Source organism: Podarcis gaigeae, assembly GCF_964106915.1.
Source record: "Podarcis gaigeae genome assembly, chromosome: 15".
Classification (NCBI taxonomy): domain Eukaryota; kingdom Metazoa; phylum Chordata; class Lepidosauria; order Squamata; family Lacertidae; genus Podarcis; species Podarcis gaigeae.
In genome coordinates, this window is record NC_139692.1 from 33,076,953 (window position 1) to 33,102,781 (window position 25,829).

Genomic DNA, 25,829 nt, shown 5'->3' on the forward strand with positions numbered 1-25,829 from the left:
AATTAAAACAAAACATATTACGCAGAAACATATCATCCTTATTTCCCTCCCTTTTTCCTCCCTCCCCCCATAGAACCCACCCACCCTCAACTTCCCTCAGTTCCAGTCTTTGATTTCTCTAAAAATGCTGTTTTCTGCAGGTTACACAGTTGTATAGATTCTCAAACTATTTAGCTGATTATTATCAATAAAAAGTTTGTGAATGATTATTCAAAGCCAGCCAAGGTGTCCAGTTTGCTTTGTTGTGTCTTCAAATACTTTGTAAAGGGTTCCCATTCATCTTTAAAGTCACAGTTATCCTTGTCCCGTAGCTTGAATGTCAGTTTTGCCAGTTCTGCATAGTCCATCAATTTTTCTTGCCACGATTCTTTAGTTGGGGTTTCTTCAGTCTTCCATCCTTGTGCTATTAAAACTCTCGCGGCCGTTGTCGCATACATGAAGATGTTTTTCAACTTTTTTGGCAGATCTTTCCCTACAATCCCTAATAAAAATGCTTCAGGTTTTTTAACAAATGTTAAATGGAACATTTTCTTTTTTTAAAAAAATAATATTTATTAAAGTTGTAAGGGTTACAAAAAGCAAAAGTAAAAACACCATATTAAACAAAAGCAAGTCAACTCATCACAATAAGTAGAAAAGAAAAGAAAAAAAGAAGGAAAAAGAGAAGAACAGAAAAATACAAACAATTAAAAAACACAGCAACTCTTCCCATAACTTATCTTTCATTAGCTTGTTTCCTTGACCTCCTCACACTTCCCTTTTTTGTATTCTAGTTCGGTTAGCTATTTCAGCAAATCCTTCCCATCTTTTCCATTTTTTGTCCTGTAATTTATCTTAATATTAATGTAACTTTACTTTCCCTCCTTTCACCAATTAACAGTCTGTTTTTTCCTAAACCTTTATAACATTTCTGCTAAAACCACATAAATTTGTTCCAACATCATTCTAACATTCATTAATTTTACAATGTTTCTGTAAATAGTCTTTAAATTTCTTCCAATCTTCCTCCACCGACTCTTCTCCCTGGTCTCGGATTCTGCCAGTCATTTCCGCCAGTTCCTTAAATGGAACATTTTCTTCAATTTGTTGTATATTCAGCACCAGAACTTGATCTGGATTTATAGCTGGGGATTCTGCTATCTCTCATGCTGAATCTTGGTTGCTGCTAGACTCTGGGGTCGTGACAGGCTGTTTGCCCTCCCAGCGACTGACACGTGAAGAAACAAGGATTATAGACATATAGAGCAGAGATCTTGCACCCACAGGCTGCCAGTTTGTTTCCAGACCTGTTCCAAGTTGCTCACGTTAATGTTTAAAGTCTGAAGCAATTTGGGCCCAAATACCTGAAAGACTGCCTCCTTTCCTACAGGCCTTCTTGGGTGCTAAGATATGCCCGGGGGGTGGCTCTTGGTTGTCCCAGCACCCTTAAAAGCTCCTAAATTGTGGAACTCCCTCCTTGCAAAGGTGTGTCTTGCATCTTCAGCTGTCAGCGAATCCTGAAGATGCACCTCTTTATGTTCTAGCAAAACAACAAATGCAGTAAGTTTATTTTGCCCTTGACAAGCAAAGACACCAGCAGGGAAAACCATTTCTGGGCAACTTGCAAAGTTGAGTTAAAACAGTATCCTGTTGAAAACTGTTCCCGGGGATGGTTCTGCTGCCACAGCTGAGATGTGGAAGTTCAGTCGAAGGAAAATGTGTAACCGTTTTAGCTCCGCTTAAGGGATTGCCATCCTCCCAGAGTTAGCCAGTGGGAATTCTGGGGAATTTTGGCAGAGGAGAAAGATGGCACCCCCTTTCAGATGCCGCCATTGCGGGTGGGAGAGGGGCAGTGGGAGGGAGAAAGGAGATTAACTTCACATATGTTACTCCACTTGGGCTGGTGGTTCTTGTTTCATGCTATTAATCTTCAGTTATCATTTGATACACTGTTCTGATCACGACTGAGACAAAATCACCTGCTGCTCACTGGGAACATTTTCAGCCGTGTCTAAAATCCGCCCCAAGGTTTTCAACGATTGTTTGCTTTCCAGAAGCATTTGCCAGCCTATTTGCATTTCTCTCCCTTCCTTCCTTCCTTCCTTCCTTCCTTCCTTCCTTCCTTCCTTCCTTCCTTTCTCTTTCTCTGTTGACAAAATTCACCTTCATTTATTGGCTATCTAGCACTCACTTGTCGTCCCTGGTTAGCTGGGATCATCCACATAACTAATGAGGAGGCTTTGGATTAATAATAATAATAATAATAATAATAATAATAATAATAAAAATTTACCCCCACCCATCTGGCTGGGTTTCCCCAGCCACTCTGGGCAGCTTCCAACAAAATATTAAAAATATGTTAAAACATCAGTCATTAAAAACTTCCCTAAACAGGGCTGCCTTCAGATGTCTTCTAACCGTTGAAATCTCGGCCGAATTAACTTGCCTTCTGTGATCTCAACCTCCTCACTGTGCCCAACCGCTGCCCCACAAAGAATCACCTCCAGCATTTTTCACCAAGCTGGATTTGAGAAGCACATATAACCTAGGTATGCCAGGGATTCTTTGGGGGTGAGTCCATCATCGCAGGGGGTTGGACTAGATGACCACTGGGGGTCCCATCCTACATTGTGATTCTGTGATTAGAGTGCCGGGCTCTGCGTCGGAGAGAAGGGTTGAACGTGGGCGGAAATGCAGTTGTCCTTCCAAAAACAATGGGAGAGGGGAGTGGGATTTGGGAGCGGGTAGCATCCAGAGCAAATTACAGAGCACATCTTGCGTGTGTTGTTCTTTCCTAGGGTTCACCGACTTTGGAGTTTCCTGTTTGAAGGCTGAGCAATAACACAAAGGTTGTAATTTATCTTAGTCACTCAACGTCAAGGCAGCCCCTCCGCTCCCAAGTCTGCGGCGCGATCCTCCTGAGTGCACTTCCATCCTTTCCTTTTCCTTTCTTGTTGCAAAGGGCAGGCACCTCCTGAGAGAATGTGGCTGTGTGTACTTTGAGCCGAGAGCCACCAGCTCCTCCCGGGATGACATAGTTAAGTGCAAAGCACTTCAGTAACTCCAGCTTGCCCGTAAAAAAGATTATAGGCCCTGGGAAGGGAAGTGGGGGACTCGGGCATCCGTAAAAGTTTAAAGCAAACGGCGGGTTGTGCTGTGGAAGCCCTAGACAGTCTTTCGTTTTATTTTTAGAAAGCAATCTTGGCTACTTTCCCCTGGGGACAATGTGAAACCTAAGAGCTCTACTTTTGCAGATACAGTACAGTGGTACCAGGGGTTACATACGCTTCAGGTTACATACGCTTCGGGTTACATACGCTTCAGGTTACAGACTCCGCTAACCCAGAAATAGTACTTCAGTTTAAGAACTTTGCTTCAGGATGAGAACAGAAATCGTGCTCCGGCGGTGCAGTGGTAACGGGAGGCCCCATTAGCTAAAGTGGTGCTTCAGGTTAAGAACAGTTTCAGGTTAAGAATGGACCTCCGGAATGAATTAAGTACTTAACCCAAAGTACTATTGTACTCACCATTGCCTACATTCAATGGCAGTGGCTTTCCAGGGCTTCAGATAAAGAATTTCACCCAGCCCTATGTGGAAACATCAGGGATTTAATCTAGGACCGTCTACATCAGGCTTCCTCAACCTCGGCCCCCCCAAATGTTTTGAGACTACAATTCCCATCATCCCTGACCACTGGTCCTGCTAGCTAGTGATCATGGGAGTTGTAGTCCAAAAACATCTGGAGGGCCGAGTTTGCCTATGCCTGGTATAGCCAACACTGAGCTAGAAGACCAATGATCTGAGGGGTAAGGCAGATTTCTGCCTCCTATTTAAAGGTAACACCCTCCTCCTTTATTTCTTTAATCCAGTTCACCATTTTACACTCTCGTAATTTTCTGCTGATGTGTTTTGGCTGCAGGCCAGGACCCGAGACTCTGTGCTCATATGGTTTCAATAAAACAACAACAACCCCCGAAAGCAGACAATACGTCTTCTTGAACATGGCTTCCTGTAAGATTGGAGGGTGATAGCGAGCAGCTAATATTTTATCAGAAGCAGATAGACATCTGATGCTGTGGATCTGCATTAGCTAGGAAAGCATCATGGGCACAGCAGTTTGTGGAACAAGCCCATCAGTCTTTCGGACAAAGAAGCGAGCGGACAACGTTTTATTTTGCAGAGATTCTTAGATTTAGCCGCGTTACTTAAGAAGATAATAATAATAATAATTTAAGAAGATAAGAAGAGGTGTTTGGCAATGGGAGATTAGATTAGACAGCATCCGGCTGGCATTTGATTCCTATCTTTGTGCATCTTTTCTCAAGGATTTGGCTAAGGCTTATCTAGCTGCCTCTTGCAGGCTTGTTAGCCTGCTAGGAGTGATGCAGGCTGACAGCAGGATCCGAACTGGCAGCCGCACAGAAGCAAAAAGAGAGATAAGTTGTCTGAGTGAAGATTATAAGGCAACTCCCAATGACTAAAGCGGAGGAAGGCGATATTCTGGTTTTGTTTTGTTTTTTAAATTAGAAAACCCACTTGTGCTAGCATTGCATCTCACCTCTGTGCGTAGCTGCCAACTTTTCCCTTTTCTTGCGAGGAATCCTATTCGGAATAAGGGAATTTCCCTTAAAAAAAAGAGGAAAGTTGATAGCTATGCGTCTGTGTGCTTAGTAGCAAGAGGAGCCCATTAAGAACCGCCTGGCCAGATCAAACTGAATCTCTAGTCTAGTATTCTGTTTCCAGCAATAGACGGGATAATCCATGGGGTGCAAAAAAGTTCAGGGTTTTTTTTAATAGAATATTTATTAAGGTTTTTTAAAGTATTACAATAAAAATGAAAACAAAAAATAACAAAAATACAAAATAAAAATAGTTAAAAACACACAGATTTTCCATTGCTAATTTTCCTTTAGCTTATTTCCCAGACCTCCTCATACCTCCCTTTTTTGTATTCCACTTCAAATTGTTGGTTCAGCAAATCCTTACCATTAAATTTTTACCTGTTTATATCCCTTTTTTTCATATTCTCTTAAAGCATTACAGCTGGAAACCACTTAATTTCTATCCAACATCATTCTAACATTCATTAATTTTACAATATTTCTGTAGATAGTCTTTAAATTTCTTCCAATCTTCTTCCACCGACTCTTCTCCCTGGTCTCGGATTCTGCCAGTCATTTCTGCCAATCCCATATAGGCCATCACCTTCGTCTGCCATTCTTCCAAAGTGGGTAGATCTTGTGTCTTCCAATACTTTGCAACGAGTATTCTTGCTGCTGTTGTAGCATACATAAAAAAAGTTCTGTCTGGTTTCTCTTCAGATCGTATAAATCTTTCGCCTTTTACAAAAAAAGTTCAGGTTTGTTCCAAACATAGGAGCCAATTGCTAGAGGGTTCTACCAGAGCGGGCAGGTTGAACAGGCAGCAACAAGGAGAAATAGGAGAGGCTGCAGAAAGGCCAGCAGGCAGCAAGGTTTGGCCAAACCAGGGGCCCCAGCAGGAACCCAATGGAGCCAACCTCTCATAGACCTGAAGATGCAACCTATATGGCTACATAGAACTGAATTTTCATTTTATTTATTTGCACTTGTTTTGGAGTTGTTGTTTTTTTGCAAATGCCTCCAGACTCGAGTAAGGGGTTGCAAATGTGGAATTGGGTTTGGGAACCTGCATCTATGCTGGGGAAGGGTTTGGGTTTTTAAATATATATATATATATATATAAAATCTACGAAAGCAAATATATATATATATATATATATATATATATTTCATTGCAGCGAATCAAACAAATTGATGCAATAAAAATAAGGGAGGTACAAAAAAGCAGTGCAGTATATCCAGAAAAAAACCTTAATATTAGGTTGGTAGAGAACTTAAGACCACGAGGAACGCCAAATGTCATGTTCTGCTGTACAGAGGGAGTCCTGTGGGTCTGCATTTGTTGTATATAAAACAAAACCCTACCAAAAAAGCGTATAATTTTTCAGGGTATTCCAAACTTTAGGCAACACATAATTTACAAGTTGTTGTCCCTCCCCCCCCCCCCAGCCAATGCTAAACTCCACATTAAAAAAAAATACAAAAGTGAAAGTTTGAAGTTCTGTAAGGTTTTCCATTTTGGGGCAATTTTGAGGTTCTGGCAACCACCGCCGTCCCCGTCAAGAGTTCCCGAGAGCTGAAACCTTTCAGCTGATTGTCCCATAGATTTAGTAAACAAAGCTGTTGTGAAATTGGAACAGGATGTTTGGGTAATCTCTTGACAAATCATTGTTCAGAATGGAAGGATCTATACTCAGAAGGTGCTCTGGCTGCCAGTGTGGTACAGTGGTTACTGTTTTGGACTAGGACTGGGAGACCAGGTTTCAAATCTCGCACTCAGCCATGAGGCTCACTGGGTGATCTTGGAGGCCCATCACTGCCTCTCAGCCCAAACTCACAAGATGGCTGTTCTGGGGGTTATATGAAGAGGGGGAGAACTATGTCCGCCACCTTGAGCTCCTTGGGGTGGGGTGTAAATGCAAGAAACAAGCAAGAAGGCACAGACTGTGGTGTCATCAATTCAGTCCTTATAATGAGTGGAAACCTCTATTAACCACTGTGGTGTAGAGTTTTAGTGGATGGAGCATTGGGCTAAGACTTTGTTCTGCCACGAAACTTACTGGGTGAGAGTGGGCCATAGCTGTCCACTTTTCCCTTTTCCTGCAAGGAATCCTAATCGGAATAAGGGAATTTCCTTTTAAAAAAGGGAAACATTGACAGGTATGGACTGAGCCAGTTACAAACTCTCAACCCTAACCCACCTCACAGGGTTGCACACCCTCTAACATTTATCCATTTAAAATAGGGACGTCCTTTTTAATAATAATAATGATAATAATGATAATAATGATAATAATGATAATAATAATAATAATAATAATAATAATAATAATAATAATACCTCACCAATCTGACTGGATTGCCATGGCCAATCTTGGCAACTTCCAACATATATAAAAACATAATAAACCATTTAACATTTTTTTAAAAAAACCTTTCCTATACGGGGCTGCCTTCAGATGTATTCTAAAGCTTGGCTTGGGGAAGATACCCTCCAACATTTATCTGATGAAAATAGGGGTGTCCTAAGGGAAAGAGTGGCAGGTGGCGCTGTGGGTTAAACCACAGAGCCTAGGACTTGCCAATCAGAAGGTCGGTGGTTTGAATCCCCACGACGGGGTGAGCTCCCGTTGCTCAGTCCCTGCTCCTGCCAACCCAGCAGTTCGAAAGCATGTCAGAGTGCAAGTAGATAAATAGGTACCACTCTGGTGGGAAGGTAAACGGCATTTCCGTGTGCTGCTCTGGTTCGCCAGAAGCAGCTTAGTCATGCTGGCCACATGACCCGGAAGCTGTATGCCGTCTCCCTTGGCCAATAAAGCGAGATGAGCGCCGCAACCCCAGAGTCGGTCACGACTGGACCTAATGGTCAGGGGTCCCTTTACTAAGGAAAAGTGGAACATTCTGGGATCAAATCAGAAACCAGGATAGCTCCTGTAAATCCAGAAAATAGGGACCTTTGGAAGTTCTGGGGGTTGTTGTGTGGATTAAACGAGGAGAGGGAGAATTGTGCACCCCACCTTGAGCTCCTTAGCCAGGAGGAAGATGGCTAGAAATGCAGTCGCAAAATAAATAAATGAACTGCCTGCCTAACAGGGCAGCTGTGAGCGGATACGGGAACAGAGCCATGTACCCCACCTTGAATTCCTTGGAGGGAATAGTGGGGTCATTTGCGAGGTTAAAATGGGGATAACGCCCAATATGTTACCCCTGAGCAACATGGACAGATAGAAAAATAAACGGATAAATATTGCTATCCTTCTCCGGCCCCGAGATCTACTCCCTGGAAGCAGCTCTGCATGAATCCTTCAGGTTAAATTAGATCAACCTGCATTAATTGTCTGCCTCTAAATATATTGTATTTGGCCCAGAAAGTCATATAAATCAAGGATTTAAAAAGTCCTCGTCCCAAGCAGGTGGAACCTCTGTTTCCATGTAAAAACATATTTCTACTTTGGCACTCGCCCTACAGGATTCTCTCATAATCCAAGGCTCTTTCTTTTTCTTTTTTTTAAAAAGGAAATATTTATGAAACGTATAAAACATAAGTCCTTATTTCCAACCAGCTTTCTAGATTCCTTGCCAAGCGTAGTTTTCTCTGAGCCATAGGAAGCTGGACAGAGAGGGTTTTTTGGTTTTTTTACAGGAATCTTTGCAGAAATGTCCTCCTTGCGGAATACACATTGCTTACATTACAGCACAGTCCCCAATGGGGAGAGTAAGAACTCTTTGCTGCTCTTTTTCAGCTCAGGGGCCATGTTCCCTTCTGGGCAGGCTTACAGGGGCCACATGAGAAAAGTAAAAATGTCAATGTAAAAAAAAAGGGAAGGGAGCCAATGGCAGAGGAGTATATTCCAGAACAAGTCATCACAATTAAAATACAGTGGTATCTCGGGTTAAGTACTTGTTCCGGAGGTCCATTCTTGACCTGAAACTGTTCTTAACCTGAAGCATCACTTTAGCTAATGGGGCCTCCTGCTGCCGCCACGCCGCCGGAGCACGTTTCTGTTCTCATCCTGAAGCAAAGTTCTTAACCCGAGGTACTATTTCTGGGTTAGCGGAGTCTGTAACCTGAAGCGTATGTAACCCGAGGTACCACTGTAACTTGGGACCAGTTTAACAACTTGGGACCAGTTTTCCTGCAAGAAAACAGCAGAGGAGGGCAACCAAGATGATCAAGGATCGGGAAACTAAGCCTTAGGAGGAGCGCTTGAAGGAGCTGAGTCTGTTTAGCCTGGAAAAGAGAAGACTGAGAGGAGATATGAGAGCCTTCCTCAAATATCTCAAGGTCTGTCACATGGAAGAGGGAACATGCTTGTTTTCTCCTTCTCTGGATGGGAGAACTTGAACCAATGGCTTCAAGTTACAAGAAAGGAGATTCTGACTAAACATTTGGTAAAAACATTCTGACAGTGAGAGCTGTTTGGCAACGGAGAAGTCTCCCTCCAGAGGTTGTGGACTCTCCTTCCTTGGAGGCTTTTAAGCAGAGGTTGGGTGGTCATCTGTCATGGATGCTTCAGCTGAGATTCCTGCATTGCAGGGGGTTGGACTAGAGGACCCTGGGGTCCCTTCCAACTCTATGGTTCTATGATTCTATGATCACCTTACCCTAGATAAGCACACTCGGTCGCTTTCATCTGTAGAACTGGCACAGTTAACAGGCGCCACATAATACCCACAATACCCATTTAATCTGTCAGAACACACACTTTGAAACTCCCTGCCTATTGACAACACTGCACTCTTTTTGCTGCCTGCTGAAAATACAGTGATACCTCTGGTTGCGAACGGAATCCGTTCCGGAGGCCCGTTCGCAACATGAAAAGAGTGCAACCCACACCGGCGCGTCTGCGATTCGGCGCTTCTGCGCATGCGTGTGACATCATTTTGCACTTCTGCACATGCGCAAGCGGCAAAACCCGGAAGTAATCTGAAATAACATAACATGAAGCAAACGTAACATGAGGTATGACTGTATTTCTGTTTCAAGCCTACCTAGATAGGTAGAACGTTGGCACGTTGTCAGGAGTGGGCCAGCAATAAATCACAAGGAGTAAGTCAAGTTAACTGTTTATTAGAAGAAACCAGGCCTGCTCAGGAGTTGCAGGCCTATTGAGCACAGCAACTCTTAATCACGGTAGATCTGCCCTCTATGGGGCAGCTGTGGAGACTGAGGGTCCCTGACTTCCTACAGCTGCCCCACTGGCACTGGCTGTCGTTCTCCTTCCTAGCAGCTACAGTGGTACCTTGGTTCTCAAATGTTTTGGTACTCAAACAACTTGGAACCCAAACACTGCAAACCTAGAAGTAAGTGTTCCGGTTTGTGAATTTTTTTGGAAGCCGAATGTGCTCCGTTTTGAGTGTTACACTTCCATTTCGAGTTCCATACTTCCGTTTTGAGTGTTACCCTGAGGTCTGTCTGTTTTTGCTATTTATTTTGCGTTTTTGTTTTTGCGGCACTTTTTGTTTTTGCGACTGTTTGGAACCCTGTTCAGCTACTGCTTGGTTGATTGTGTGACTGCAGTACATTGTTTACTGCTTTTATTTTATATCAATGGTCTCATTAGATAGTAAAATTCATGTTAAATTGCTGCTTTAGGGGTTGTTTTTAAAAGCCTGGAACAGATTAATCCATTTTGCATTACTTTCTATGGGAAAGCGCACCTTGGTTTTGGAACGCTTTGGTTTTGGAACGGACTTCCAGAACGGATGAAGTTTGAGAACCTGTATCACTGTACATTAGGAAAGACCTACCAGCTAAGGTCATTCTCTCACAAAGAAACATGTCTGGCTAGATCAGCAGCCTCTTCCTCCTCCCTTAGAATCTAACTCCAGGACACCAAGAATTGAAAGGGACTCTGTTACAAAATCTGCTTTTTTCCCTTAGCAGGCTTCCTCAACCTCGGCCCTCCAGATGTTTCTGGCCTACCACTCCCATGATCCCTAGCTAGCAGGACCAGTGGTCAGGGATGATGGGAACTGCAGTCTCAAAACATCTGGAGGGCTGAGGTTGAGGAAGCCTGCCTTATCGGGTATCCAAGAGCCCGTATAGAGTCCTTAAGTCGGTTCCCTATTGGTAGGAGAAAATAACCAGAGGCCAACCAGAGAATATTGAGAAGCAACACAGCTCGTAAGTCTAATCTATATTGTTGTTGAATCACCTTGTTGGGCAGAGTGAGCTATTTGAAGATTCTGTGTTTAGTGAGATAGGCAGTTCTAGTATTTTTTTCTAAATTTGCACCCGTACCTACAAATTTGTTGTTGCTTAGTCGTTTAGTCATGTCCGACTCTTCATGACCCCACGGACCAGAGCACGCCAGGCACTTCTGTCTTCCACTGCCTCCCGCAGTTTGGTCAAACTCATGCTGGTAGCTTCGCGAACACTATCCAACCATCTCGTCCTCTGTCGTCCCCTTCTCCTTGTGCCCTCCATCCTTCCCAACATCAGGGTCTTTTCCAGGGAGTCTTCATTTCTCATGAGGTGGCCAAAGTCTTGGAGTCTCAGCTTCAGGATCTGTCCTTCCAGTGAGCACTCAGAGCTGATTTCCTTCAGAATACATAGGTTTGATCTTCTTGCAGTCCATGGGACTCTCAAGAGTCTCCTCCAGCACCATAATTCAAAAGCATCAATTCTTTGGCGATCAGCCTTCTTTATGGTCCAACTCTCACATACATCACTACTGGGAAAACCATAGCTTTAACTATACAAACCTTTGTTGGCAAGGTGATGTCTCTGCTTTTTATATTTGAGACCTTTAATCATGAGTAGGCAAACTAAGGACCGGGGGCCAGATCCGGCCCACGCCTTCTAAATCCGGCCCGCGGACGGTCCTGGAATCAGCCTGTTTTTACATGAGTAGAATGTGTGCTTTTATTTAAAATGCATCTCTGGGTTATTTGTGGGGCATAGTAATTCGTTCATATATTTCCCCCCCCAAAATATAGTCCGGCCCCCCATAAGGTCTGAGGGACAGTGGACCGGCCCCCTGCTGAAAAAGTTTGCTGACCCCTGCCTTAAATTCTCATAACACCGCCAACCCATATTACCAAAGCCGTAGCATTCTGTTCCTCCTCCTTCTGGACTGTGAAACACTTGCTTTTCCCAGGCTGGTAAATGCATGCAGCTGGAAATTGCTTTGGTGTGTGCACACTAAAAAAAAGAAAGAAAAAAGAGAAGAATCTGAGCTCAGATTTGAAAATAGATTTCAGGTCTCCTGCGAAGGCTAATCAGGAACCTCCGGGGATTTCCAGAGGAGGTAAAAGGTTGCTTAGGAAGCAGCTTTGTGCCTCGATTAACATCTGCAGATTTGTTGTAAGGGAAAGCCTTGGGAGCTCTGGGAGCCGCACATCTGCTCAGCAGATGAGCTACCTAAAAGCGCACAACAAGAGGGGCTTTTGTGATGGCAGCAAGGCACATCTGGGGAGAGGGAACTTTGGATGCCTGCCTTTTGCCACCCTTGAAAAAAAAAAGCAGGGAAAGGGGATAAAGCAGGTTTGGAAGGAACTGAAGTCCCCCTGTGGTGTGCACACATGCCATTTACTCCAGAGGAGTCCCACAGCAGCAGATGGGATGCAGTGCTGAAGGAAAGTGGAGGTTCAAGGCCTGGGCTCCTTAGGATGGACCTGCCTCCACAACGAAGATACAGTGGTACCTTGAATCTCAAACGCCTTGGTACTCAAATGCCTTGGTTCTCAAACACCGAAAACCCAGGAGTAAGTGTTCCGGTTTTTGAATGCTTTTCAGAATCTGAATGTCTGATGCGGCAGTCAGCTATTGTTTCTGGGGTGCCTGCACCATTCGGAAGCTGTGCCTTGATTTTCAAACATTTCGGAAGTCAAGCGGACTTCCGGAACGGATTAGGTTTGGCGCTTTTGTTTTTGCTGTTGCGTTTTTGTTTCTGAGGCTTTTTCGGTTAATTTGTTTTTGTGACTGTGTAGAACCCAGTTCAGCTACTGATAGATTGATTGTGTGACTGCAAAAAAATTTAAAATTTTGATTTTTATCATCTACAATACTGTCTTATTTATTTTATAGTACAGTACATTGATTATTGCTTTTGTTTTATGGATCGATGGTCTCGTTAGAAAGTAAAATTCATGTTAAATTGCTGTTTTAGGGGTTGTTTTTAAAAGTCTGGAACAGATCAATCCATTTTGCATTACTTTCTATGGGAAAGCGCACCTTGGTTTTGGAACACTTTGGTTTTGGGACTGATTTCTGGAATGGATTAAGTTTGAGAACCAAGGTACCACTGTATTTATCTTGAAATGGTAAGCTTATGTGGCTGGGCCTCCTGCAAAATGAGGCCTCTGGGGTCCCATGTGGAAATGGCAACAATGATAGCCGTCACAAAGGAATGGGTAGGCAGAAAGAAACCGTTAATGCTAGATCCTCTAGTTGCTAGATGAACTCCTTGAGGGATGCTGTTGGGGTTTTTGCAAAGGCTGTTAAAGAAAGCACAAAAGGGGAACTCTCTGGTAAGTTCTCTGTCCTGAAATCTGGGCAACACAGATGTAAGAATCAAAGGCACATTGGAATGCCTCCTTTTTTTAAATCCCTGCAAGTAGAAAACCAGTCAAATGACTGGATGAGAAGTTCTCTCCCTGAAGATCGGGTTTTCTACTTGCAGGGAGTCTCTCAGAATCTTTCTGAAATTTGCAATGAAGAGAATTTTGGAAGAACTGTTTTTAAACGTGTAGGGTTGTTGTTTTTTTGGTTTTTTTGAGGGGGTATATGGAATTACCTGACTTTCCAGAGTGAAACCAATGCCTTAGAAACCCTCCATTGGCCCATATTTCTTCAGTTTGCAGTCATAGAAGGTGCTGCGTGGAGGTTTGCCACAGCTTACAGTTCATTCACGTTTTCCTCCCACTGAAGTCCTGATGGGCATGAAACACACCTTGATAAAACACTACAGTAAAAAGAAACTTGGTGTAAAAACACAGCTTGATATCATACAGCCGCTAGCACAGTGTGTTACGATGGCTGCAGCGTTCAGAGAAATCATTAAGTGGTCTGCCAAGACACCAAACAATTTTCAAGTAGTCTGGGGGTTTGGGAGGGTTCTCCTGGTCCTGTGTTACATGACTGATTGCTAGTGAAAAGCCCTGGAAACGAGGGACTTTCAGTCTTGGCAACTGATTTTCGTGAAGTAAGACCACTGGAAATAAGCTGCTCTGCTCATTAGGCCTGACACTCAACCAAATCTGTGGGGTTCGTGCTTTTGCTAATACAGTGGACGCTTAGGTTGCGAACGTGATCCGTGCAGGATGCATGTTCGCAACCCGCAGCAGCGCATCTGCGCACGCACGGATTGTGATCCGGCGCTTCTGCGCATGTGCAAAGCGCAATTTAGCGCTTCCGTACATGCGCGACCGCCGAAACCTGGAAATAACCCGTTCCAGTACTTTTGGGTTTCGGCAGGTAGGTAACCCAAAAAAACACAACCTGAAGCAGCTGTAACCCGAGGTATGACTGTAAAGAGTTCAACTTCGAACAGTGTGGTTACTGACCAGCATGCTCTGGCAACAGTGACAATCCTGTGGGAGGGAGTTCCGTAGATTAACCATGCCCTGCCCTGAAGGAATTCTTTGTTCTAGGTTTGCTGAACCTTCCTCCATTCCTTTTCATTGAATGACCATGAGTTTGGGCATTAATGAGAGAGAACGATTTGTTGCTGCCGTTTAAAATATTGCTGCCATAGGAGGCTCACCTTAACCCCGTCCTCTTTTTCTTTTCTGGTAAATTCTCCTCCAACCTCTTGTCCTACCCCCACCCCTTTGCACTACAATTCCCATCAGCCTCAAGCCAGCACAGGGTGGAGAAGGATGGCCTACACTGTGGCCATAGCTTTGCCAATGCTGCCATCTAGTGGCTTGATATATAGCATCGTTGCTATTGCCTTGGTCCAAGCGGCTAATTTCATGAAATGTGTGAGTCCACAAGCAGTGGCCCTTACTGTGGGATGGATGAAACTTTGTGCAGTCGGTATTTATTTGTGTTCATGCATAATTCCGTTCCATCCTGTTTCTCCCTTTGTCTGCAAATGATTTTTTAAAAACAACTTTGCATGAAAATTCATATTTGAACGCAAATTTAATTGCATATCAAAAATGTCCTTAAAACACACTCTTATATCCAGTATGATTCTTAGATAGAGAACTGCACTGCTAAATTTGGAGAAGTGTGAAAACAGAAGGATTATCAGTCGATAAGAGCATGAGACGCTTAATCTTAGGGTCGTGAATTTGAGCCCCATGTTGCGCAAAATATTCCTGCATTTCATTGGGTTGAACTAGATGACCCTTGGGGTCCCTTCCGACTCTGCAATTCCATGATTCTATGATCCATGCATGAGCCCAGGAGCTGCAGATCAGAGAAGTTGGCATTGGGATTCACAGAAATAAAACCCCTCTAGCATCCCTGCTCACATGGCTACCGGTGTCTGAGAAGCATCCAGAGCCCAACTAGAAACCCCTTGAATAACAAAATTGGTGTCAGCTTGGAAACAAAAGTGGGGCTGTCATGAGAAAGATGAGAAGTTGTTGCATACCTGGGGGAATCCCAAGAAGATACAGAAGTACATTCCTATTACATTCCTAGGGGACTTCTGGGGGGAAATTGTTTTCTCTCCCGCTGCCCTGGCCTGTTTGCTAGCAAGTGCCACCAGCTTCACTAGCAGGTTTGGCCCAATTTTGCCCCCCTCCCCTCCTGAAAATGTTAAATTTGCTAAACTTTTTTTTTACAAATAGATGCCTTTTCTTCTACAGGTGCAATCACGAATTCTCCATGAATTTGCCCAATCCTCTCTCTTTTTTTCTTCATATAATTTTTTATTAAATGTTCTGTTTTACAATTTAAAGTACTCATTTTTACATCCTTAAGATACCAATGACTTCCCTTCTTCTCTTTCCATGGTTCATTTTACATATCATAAATCCCTGCGTGTTTTACAAAAGCCATACCATTCAGTATTCCGTTATTACATCCGTCAAAACTTATTTACACTGTCGAACAATACTCTGCGAGCGTTTTCAGCTGTACACAGTTATTTCCCATATTTTCAATAAACGTTTCCCAATCTTCTCTAAACGTATGTTCTTCTTGTTCTCTTATTCTATATGTTAAGTCTGCAAGCTGCACATGCTCTGTCAACTTAAGTTGCCATTTTTCTTTGGTTGGGACCTTGCTCGTTTTCCATTTTTGGGCTAACAGAACACAGACCACAGTAGTGGCATACATAAATCACCTTTTTGGACACCTGGGAATTTCAGTCTGAATTATCCTCAACAGGAAGGACTCTGGTTTGTCCTATCCTCTTTTAAAGCCATCCAAGTTAGTGACCATCACTGCCTCTTGAGGAGTGAGTTCAATAGTTTCAATTATGTCCTGAATCTCCCAAAATTCAGTTTCATTGGATGTGTCCACGAATTCTAGTGTTTTGAAAGAGGGAGACAAACTTTATCCAGCTACTTTCTCCATGCCATGCATCATTTTCATAGACTTCTCTCGTGTCACCTCTTACTGGCCTTTTTATGAATGAAAAGGTCCCCATCACAGCAAGCTTTCCTCATAAGAGAGTCCCATAATGGATGCCCATTACTGAACCTGGAGGGCGGCAGGCTGCTCTCAGTCGGTCCTGCAATTTACAAGAATGGCCACTAGCAACAAATGTCACTAAGAGAATTCTGCTCCACATTTCCAAGCTATGCTCTTGGGTATTGATTGATTGATTGATTGATTGATTGATTGATTGATTGACTGATCGATAGATCAATCAATCTGAGAGAGAGATCTGTGCACCGACTTATTAATAAATGATCCAACTTTACAGAAGGTCAGAAAAATTAGCTTTCTTGCCTGATTGCTGCAAATGTGTTTGAAAAGAGTTATTTGCTAAAACTGCTGAGAATCTTGCGAATCATCTGTAATGAAAGAAAACGATGTTCCTTGGTTTGGAGATCAATATGCACCATGAAGGATCATGTTGTGTATTTTTTGCTTCTTTATATAAATATTTGTCCCTAGAGGAGATTTCATTAATCTATAGTTGATCTAATAAAATAGTTCACTGAATGATGGGAATTGGGAGTGGAGATGTTTCCCCCCCAAAATGACTTTCTTCTTAACCAATACCTGCTGAAAAAGTATGGCTGACAGACCCCAGATACACTGGTGGTTCTTTGCAACTCTCATTGTGATTTGACAACCAACCTCCTAACAAGTCTCAGCATCCTTAACAAACTACAGCTCCCAGAATTCTTTGGGGGAAGTCATGCCTGTTTAAAGTTGTGTCATAGTGCTTTAAATTTATGGTGCAAATGTAGCCTTAAAGACATTCTGTTGCTGTCAGGGGGAACTGTATAGAGAAGAAACATGGCAGCCCCATGTAAACACTGGAGGCAGCCATGTTTCTCCCCTCCCCCTTACAATTCCCCCTGAGGGGAAGGCAATGGCATCTTGAAGCCAACTGCTTATTTATTTTCATATTCGACCTAGGAAAGAGGGTATTTCTTGACATTTAGTTGTGCCAAATACAAATAACTTGTTAGAATCTGCCACTCAGAAAGTCTTTTTTGGCTGAACAGCGAAGCAGAAGTGAACAATAAATGTTAAAGTTACAGGTAGGTAGCCGTGTTGGTCTGCTGTAGTCGAAACAAAATAAAAAAAAATCCCTTCCAGTAGCACCTTAGAGACCAGCTAAGTTTGTTACTGGTATGAGCTTATCTGAAGAAGTGTGCAATCACACGAGAGCTCATACCTATAACAAACTTAGTTGGTCTCTAAGGTGCTACTGGAAGGAGTTTTTTTATTTTGTTAATAAATGTTAATACATACATGAAAATGAAAATAGTGGCAAATATTTCCAAATGTTGTTGATTTGTTTTTAACTGTGTTTCTCCTGTCCCCCCCTTTTAGAATGTATGAATTGCACGAGACTCACAGATATGACTGAGAGGCTGAACACCCTTGAAGCCAAGGTAAAGTATTATTCTTATTCCTTTTACTATCTGCTACCTATCCTTCACCCCAAGGTCCCAGGGTGGGCTACAATTAAAACACATTAATATTAAAATACAACATTACACTATATTTGAAACAGTTTAAAACAATAAGCTTCTCAAGGAAGAGTTGGATAGGCTAAGGGCTCTTATGCCCATGAATCATAGAATCTTAGAATTGGAAGGGACCCCAGGGGTCATCTAGTCCAACCCCTGCAATGATGGAGTCATAGCCCAAGAATGGCCATCCAACCCCTGTTTAGAAATCTCCAGTGAAGGAGAGTCCACCACCTCCCAAGGGACTCCATTCCATTATCAAACAGCTCTTGTTGTCAGAAAGTTCTTCCTAATGTTTAGTCGGAATCTCCTTTCTTCTCACTTGAAGCCATCGGTTCATTCCTCCCCTCTGGAGAAGGATAAAATAAGCTTGCTCTCTCTTCCATGTGACAGCTCTGTAGATATCTGAAGCTGGCTATCATACCTCCTCTTAGTCTCCTCTTTTGCAGGCTAAACATTCAAAGCTTGCTCCATACAGCCAGCAAGATTTTGTTCGATGGGAGACTGTGGGGTGGGCTTCCTAATTTTTTAGACCAGCTTCCCCTAAAACCTGGTAGCTTTCCAGACGTTGTTGGACTACAACTTCCATCCTCCCTCCCTGGTGACACTATGTCAGGTGAGGCTGATGGGCATTGGGGGAGTCCATCATCATCTGGAGGGCTGCAGGCAATCCCCATCCCTTCTGTACAGTGTCTGCCCAGAGGCCCAGTTTCTGGGGAACACGAGGCAAAGGCTATTGGACTCGGGTCCTGCTTGTAGGATCCCCAGAATCACCTTGCTGGGCAGGGTGAGCTAAGATATTTGAAGATTCTGTGTTTAGTGAGATAGGCAGTTCTAGTATTTTTTTTCTAAATTTGCACCCGTACCTTCAAATTAGCATCTGTGATGCATCTCCTCTGTTTTTGGACAAGATGCGTCCTGAGCTGCCCTGCACCTGATCCATCCTTCTCCGTGGCTTTGCATGCAGATGGCGAGTGTCATTCATCTGCCTATGAGGACAGCCCTGCTCCACACACACTCTTTGAAGCCCAATTTAATGACTAGATTCCTCGCACGACCACATTCCCTAGCCTGTTATTGTGAAACCCGCCCACATTTTTAACAAAAACCCTCCGGAGTGCGAATTAAATGTCTGATATAAATCCCAGCTTCCCGGCACTCTGTCTCAAACCTTCCAGTATTTGACCTGAGCTGGTGTCCCCCAGTCCAGTGGAAGAAGCAGGCCAGGATGATCGGAACGTCACAAAATAACACGACACAAATCATAGATATGATTGATTCCTCATGGGATTGATAGAATGACCCACATCATTTCTGCGTGGCTGCAGTTTCCTATAATGCGGTCTCGCTTTTCCAATGGGAAAAAAGGAATTATTTTCTTCCTATATACATACAAATGTAAGGCCGTCATCACACAGCCCTTATTGGAGGATTGGCTCATCACAGTCCTTGATTTGCATGAAGACAGGCATAGGCAACAACTCCTAAAGCAAAGGCACTTTGGGGCCTTCCAATTTTTTTTTTTTTTTAATGAGGGGGCCGCCATCCCCATTATTCAGAGGGTGGAAGAGGGCAAACACAGAGCCAAGTGCGGATTGGCTTCGGTGGCTGGTGGATTCTGCTGCTGCAGCCACCACTGGCCAATGGTAACTTGGCTGCTGGCCTCTGGGGCCATGCTGCCACTGTGTTCGGGTCCACGCCTGGCTCCTCATGATGTCGTGAAGGAGCGTCTCCACCCACATCGTTCTGCCCGGACACTGAGGTCCAGCTCCGAGGGCCTTCTGGTGGTTCCCCCACTGTGAGGTTACAGGGAACCAGGCAGAGGGCCTTCTCGGTGGTGGCACCCGCCCTGTGGAATACCCTCCCATCAGATGTCAAGGAAATAAACCACTATGTGACTTTTAGAAGACATCTGAAAGCAGCCCTATTTAGGGAAGTTTTTAATGTTTGATGTTTTATCGTATTTTTCATCTTCTGTGGGGAGCCGCCCAGAGTGGCTGGGGAAGCCAGGCCAGATGGGTGGGGTATAAGTATATGATGATGATGATGATGTCAGGACGTTGCGTCGGGCTCCTGCAATCTTTTTCAGAAGTTGGCGCTTCTGAAGTCGGGAGCAAAAAAGAGAAGGCAGGTTTTTCAATGGTGGTTTTAAACAAGAGCAGGGGTTTGAATAAAGTAGTGATAGGGCTGCTGTGAGGAGCTGAAGGGTTTGGCTGAACGAGTATCATGTGGCCCCTGTAACAGTCCCAGTTCTGCAGGTCAAATTGGTTGGAGTGGGCATTTGCAATGTAAGATGACTTCACGGTTAAACTGGTCTCTCAAGCTGTTTGGGGCTCCGGTTGATTGTTGTGACTTGAATCCAGATCCTTCTGCTTGAGGCTGCAGAGCAGGCTCCGCCGTCAGAAAACGACCTGCCGATGGCAAAGACGACGGTCCCCACGTGGTACGACGACTTGGTGCCAGATGCCATTCCCCTGGCCAATCCAGGGACCATCAGGAAAGCCACAGGACCCATCGGTGAGCAAACTGCAGAGAATCCTTTCCCTGCCCATCATGCTGTGCGAAGGAGGAGCCGGTCAGACTGCAGCCTGATCTGTGTCGCTTTTGCATGCGATTATCTGTAATTTTATTTATTTACTTGCAGCCCAAGTCCGTTCCATCCCACTTCTGAATTACAGGGCTTTATTTCATTTATTCACTTGCAGCATTTATACCCGGCTGTTTTGCAATAGCTGCTCTTAGTCCAATAAATTAATTTAATTGGTTAACATTTTTCCCATAGGGTTGTCACCCAAGTTAGACCACAGGGAAAGCTCTGATAAATCAACAGAGGGCCATTGAGTCCAGTAAATTGTTTACCGTAGTAGCGGACCAGGAAGTTAAAAAGGCAACAAACAGCCTTTGGCTGAATCTAAACAGATAGAAAAAAACACTGTGAAAATTGTTTTTTTTAAATAAAAGTTGTAAAATATATAGTAAACCAAAACAGGTTGTAACCCGAGGCGTGCTTTCACCAATGGGGCCTCCCCCCCAAAAATTGTTCGTAATCCCCCCCCCAAAAGGGGTTGTAATCCAAGAAAAGGTTGCAAACCGGGACACGTACTTCTGAGTTTGATGTATTTGTAATCCAAAATGTATGCAAACCAAGGTACCACTGTATATGGAATTTGCCATTAACTCATCAGCACCATCTGGTGTTACATTTGTATAATGCACTTAAAACGTTCTATTTGCAGCTGTATAGCTGAGTCCCTGGTATGGCTAGCATTGGAGATCACCTTCCTTCTCCAGAGACAGGAGAGAGCCCCTTCCCATTCTTGATGGTGTTTGATGACATTTTCAGACCTGTGCCCCACGGAGGACCTTAAGGTCCATAAATAGCAACACCCTAGAGGTCCCGGGCCCTAAGGAAGTTAGATTAGACTCAACCAGAGCCAGTGCCTTCTCAACACTGGCTCTGGCCTGGTGGAACGCTCTGTCTCATGAGACCAGGGCCCTGCAGGATCTGATCTCTTTCCGCAGGGCCTGTAAGGCATTTTCTTGCAGAGTCTGCCAGTGTATGTTTGTGTGTGTTTTCATTTTGAATCCTACTGGCTCATCTCTCCACCCAAGCCCACCGCTTGGGTTGACCTGAGTGAATTGCACTCTGCTCTTGCTCAAGGTGCTTTCTTCCATGTTACATATTTATTTTCAGCTTTACACTTACATCTCTGCAAAGGGGTGCGGCTTCTTGTCTTTTCTGCCAAACTTGTTTGTTCCCTCAATGTTTGCAGGATTACCGGGGCCAGCTGGGAAACCAGGACCGCAAGGCCCGAAAGGTGAAAAGGGAGAGACTGGTGAGAGGGGTCCGTCTGGACCACCAGGTGAGTCTCGGGAGGAAGGGCCACAGCTCGGTAGTAGAGTGTCTTCCTTGCAAGCAGAATATCCCAGGTTCAAACCCCAGCATCTCCAGGCAGGGATGTAGTTTCCCCCTCACAGACCTCTAGGTGGCTGTCTACCAGCTCCATCTGGTACGCCAGCTGAGACCCTACCTGCCTGTGCACTGTCTCACCAGAGTGGTACAAGCCCTGGTTATCTCCCGCTTGGACTACTGCAATGCGCTCTATTGTGGGGCTACCCTTGAAGGTGACTTGGAAACTACAACTAATCCAGAACACAACTGTCACACTGGTGTCTGGGAGTGGCTGTTGGGACCATATCACACCAGTCCTGAAAGATCTACATTGGCTCCCAGTACATTTCCGAGCACAATTCAAAGTGTCGGTGCTGTCAGGATGCTGTCAGCGGCCCCCGGCTGGTTGCCCAGGAAAGTATAAAGACAAGGAAACGTTTCTTGCGGTCCTTTTTTATTTCAAACTTTACAGAGAGAGGCTATAGAACCCAGCCTCTTGGATAATGGCATTGTCCCGAGTGAATCTCCATCCCCTTCTCTCCTGCTTCCTCATTTGTCATCATCATCACCTCCTCTACATGTGACACCTTCTGTCTCCAAGTCCCTCTCTAATCTAGACCCATATGAAAAGATACAATCAGGTTTCCTTAGATCACTCCTGCAAACACCTAAATGCGTCCCAAACGCCGCCCTACGACTGGAAGCGGGTTTATACAGCATGAAAGCCAAAGTATGGATAAGAACCTTATGCACTTGGCTAAGACTTAACAACTCGCCGGTTGGACTACTTTCCCTGATGCTTCTTGACAAATTCCAATCTAGTTGGTTGAAGGGCACTCTCAGAAAATTGGCCACATATGGTCTCTCCCCAGAGTATTTATTAAGTTTAGAAAGGGGAAGGACCAAGAACATAAAGAAAGACTCAGGGACATTGAAGCCCAAAATGACTTTAATCAACTTCCGATAACTTATAAACTCCTATACAATTCCCAAAGGCCCCATCTAGCAAACTATCTCAAAGTTCTAGACAACGCTAAACACCGATGGGCATTTTCCAGGGCCCGCTTTAACGCTCTCCCTTCAGCTCTTCTAGAGGGAAGATACAACAAAATACTGATCAAACAAAGATTATGTCCCTGTAACAGCAACAAAATCGAAACCATCAGGCATGTCATCTTATACTGCCCATAATATCGAGACTCAAGAAAAGAGCTGATCGAGCTGATTCTGAGGAAAATACCTCGTAGTACAGACGACACGTATATCAGACACCTCTTAGCTGACAAAGAGCCCGAAATCAACAGGCCTGTGGCAAAGTACTGTTACATTGCAACAAGAATAAGACGAGCAATGATGTCAGCACACTGTGGAACGCCCTCCCATCAGATGTCAAGGAGATAAAGAACCATTCAACTTTTAGAAGACATCTGAAGGCAACCCTGTATCGGGAAGTTTTTTTAATGTGCAATGCTCTGTTGTGTCTTTGTATATTTTGTTGGAAGCCGCTCAAGAGTGGCTGGGGCAAGCCAGTCAAATGGGTGGGGTAGAAATCATCATCATCATCAACAACAACAACCATTCCCAAGAACCCTTAACAAATGACAGCTTCCCCGGATTCTTTGGTAGAAACCATGTGCTTTCAATGTGTGTTGGATGTGTTTTAAATTTATGGTGTGGCTGGCTGGTCTTGACTTCTGGCTTCATAGTCACTGTTCCTGGTCTCCAGCTCAACTCGGACTCCTGTCCGAGGCTCAAAGCTGACACACGGAGGATCTCTTGCTCCTTGATCCGCCATGACTGCCTCCTGGAACATCTGGAACTTGCATGTAAACACATGGTGCTTGATGTTCCAGCTGTGGTGCGGCTGTGACTTGGCGATGGAACAGCAGCGCATGTCCAGCCAGGCTTTAGTGCTGGGGGAGAGGCTCTCAATCAGTGCTCCTCGTGTTCCAGGGTGACGCCTTGGCACCCGAAACAGGACCTTGCTATCTCAAGTGCATGCAGTGCTAGCATTCTCCAAATGCCTGGGTAATCCCTGACTTCTCTTTGTTCTGGTTCGCAGGGCTGCTTGGACCTCCGGGACCCAGGGGATATCCAGGTGAAACCGGCATTCCTGGCCCTCCGGGACCCCCAGGACCCCCAGCATCTCCTGGCTTCCCATTAACCTTCCAGCAAGGAGTTCTGTACTCGCTGCAGCCCAACGCTGAGAAAGAAAGTAGGTCTCCTTCCATTTCGAAGAGGAGCCAATCATCTGCTTCACCCAGTGGCCCTCAAACCTTTTTCTCTGGGACACACTTTCAGAATACAAATCTGCTCATGCCTTGTATTGCTAGGAAATACATTAGCAAACCTTTCTGAAATTGTGATATGTAAGGCCTTCTTAGGGACGCAGGTGGCGCTGTGGTCTAAACCACAGAGCCTAGGGCTTGCCGATCAGAAGGTCAGCGGTTCGAATCCCCACGACAGGGTGAGCTCCCGTTGCTCGGTCCCTGCTCCTGCCAACCTAGCAGTTCGAAAGCACGTCAAAGTGCAAGTAGATAAATAGGTACAGCTCCGACGGGAAGGTAAATGGCTTTTCCAAGCGCTGCTCTGGTTCGCCAGAAGCAGCTTAGTCATGCTGGCCACATGACCCGGAAGCCGTACGCCGGCTCCCTTGGCCAATAAAGCGAGATGAGTGCGCAACCCCAGAGTCGTCCGCGACTGGACCTAATGGTCAAGGGTACCTTTACCTTTAAGGCCTTCTTAAACCAAACGTGAAGGGAAGAGTCTGACATATTTCTCCATCCTTGGGCAGCGGTCAATCTGGCTGCATCCAGATGTTTTAGGACAACGTGCTTGGCCACTGGTCATGCTGGCTGGAACTGATCATCCCCGAAAGGTTCTCAGAGTGGTTTACAACGATCGGTGAGAAGACCCTGCGAGGTCTCCTGTTCTCAGGCTCACAAATCTAAGAGGCACAACCCTGTTGTGGAGTTGTGGAGAGGGGGAAAGCACGCTCAGGCACTAATTCTTAGCTTGGTGTTTGGTGACAATATGATTGGGACTTGGCACGGGGATAGCAATATAGTTCAGCAGTGTGTGATGTTTGGGCTTGCTAGCTGCCTTGGGTTTCTTTTGAGAATTCGGGAATGTGCATTTTTAGAATAAATATATAAAGCAAGTGTGACGCATCAAGCAGCCTCTACATAGCTTGCTGTCATCAGAACTTAGGAGCCTGCTAGATCAGGCCAATGGCCAATGACCGGTCCAGCATCCTGTTCTCACTGTGGCCAACCAGATGACCCCATGGCAAACACTCAAGCAGGATTTGAACACAAGAGTCCTCTCCCTTCCTGTGGTATTCAGAAGCGTTGCTGCCTCCAGCCATGGATGAGATATCTTTGAGATGAGATATCTTTGAATTTTACTTGCTGGAACACCAGCAATGTGGAGAAATGCTGTTGTCCTCACGTCCTGCTCATGCGCTTCACAATAAGTACCGTATTTTTCGCTCTATAGGACACACTTCCCCCCTCCAAAAATTAAGGGGAAATGTATGTGCGTCCTATGGAGTGAATGCAGGCTCCTTGGCTTCAGCGATAGCAACGCGAAGCCTCCGAAGCGCAGAGGGGGCGCTCCCGCCGCACTCCAGAGGCTTTGCGTTGCTTTCGCTGAAGCCTGGACAGCGAGAGGGGTCGGTGCGCACTGACCTCTCTCGCTCTCCAGGCTTCAGGGATAGCCGCCTGAAGCCTTTGGAGCGCAGCAGGAACTCGCGCTGCGCTCCAGAGGCTTCGGGTTCCTTTTGCTGAAGCCGGGAGGGCAAGACTCTCCTGGCTTCAGCAGAGAGGGAGAGCTGCGCAGCGCCCCTTCAGCCAAGCGGGAGGAGAAATGGAAGGGGCTCCGGTTCTCCTGCCGCTTTGCTGAAGGGGCGCTGAACAGAGAGGGGGATTTTTTCTTCTTCTTGTTCTCCCCCTCTAAAACAAGGTGCATCCTACGGTCGGGTGCATCCTATAGAGCGAAAAATACAGTATCTGTTTGGCCACCTTGGGGAAGAGGATGTTGGACTAGATCAGGGTTTCCCAAACGTGGGTCTCCAGCTGTTTTTGGACTACAATTCCCATCATCCCTGACCACTGGTCTTGCTAGATAATGGGAGTTGTAGTCCAAAACTGCAGGAGACCCGAATTCGGGAAACACTGGACTAGATGGTCCTTGGTTCAGATCCTGCAGGGATCTATACTGCCTTGTATCAAAGTTGGCCTTGCACTTGCAAACATTGGAGCTTGGCTAGTTTTGTTTATTGGCTTTTGCGCAAGTTCCC

The 25,829-nt window shown here is 44.9% G+C and overlaps 1 protein-coding gene across 4 annotated transcripts in view; it reads left to right on the forward strand.

Moving 5' to 3' along the window:
• COL26A1 (collagen type XXVI alpha 1 chain) overlaps nt 1-25,829 on the forward strand; it is a 97,559-nt gene that overhangs the window by 60,331 nt on the left and 11,399 nt on the right. For all 4 annotated transcript variants that reach the window (XM_083714706.1, XM_083714704.1, XM_083714707.1 and 1 more), the window contains exons 4-7: nt 17,498-17,559; nt 20,001-20,154; nt 21,411-21,500; nt 23,592-23,744. In XM_083714706.1, coding sequence (XP_083570832.1) covers nt 17,498-17,559; nt 20,001-20,154; nt 21,411-21,500; nt 23,592-23,744 — 459 coding nt within the window. The remainder of the gene's footprint in view (nt 1-17,497; nt 17,560-20,000; nt 20,155-21,410; nt 21,501-23,591; nt 23,745-25,829) is intronic.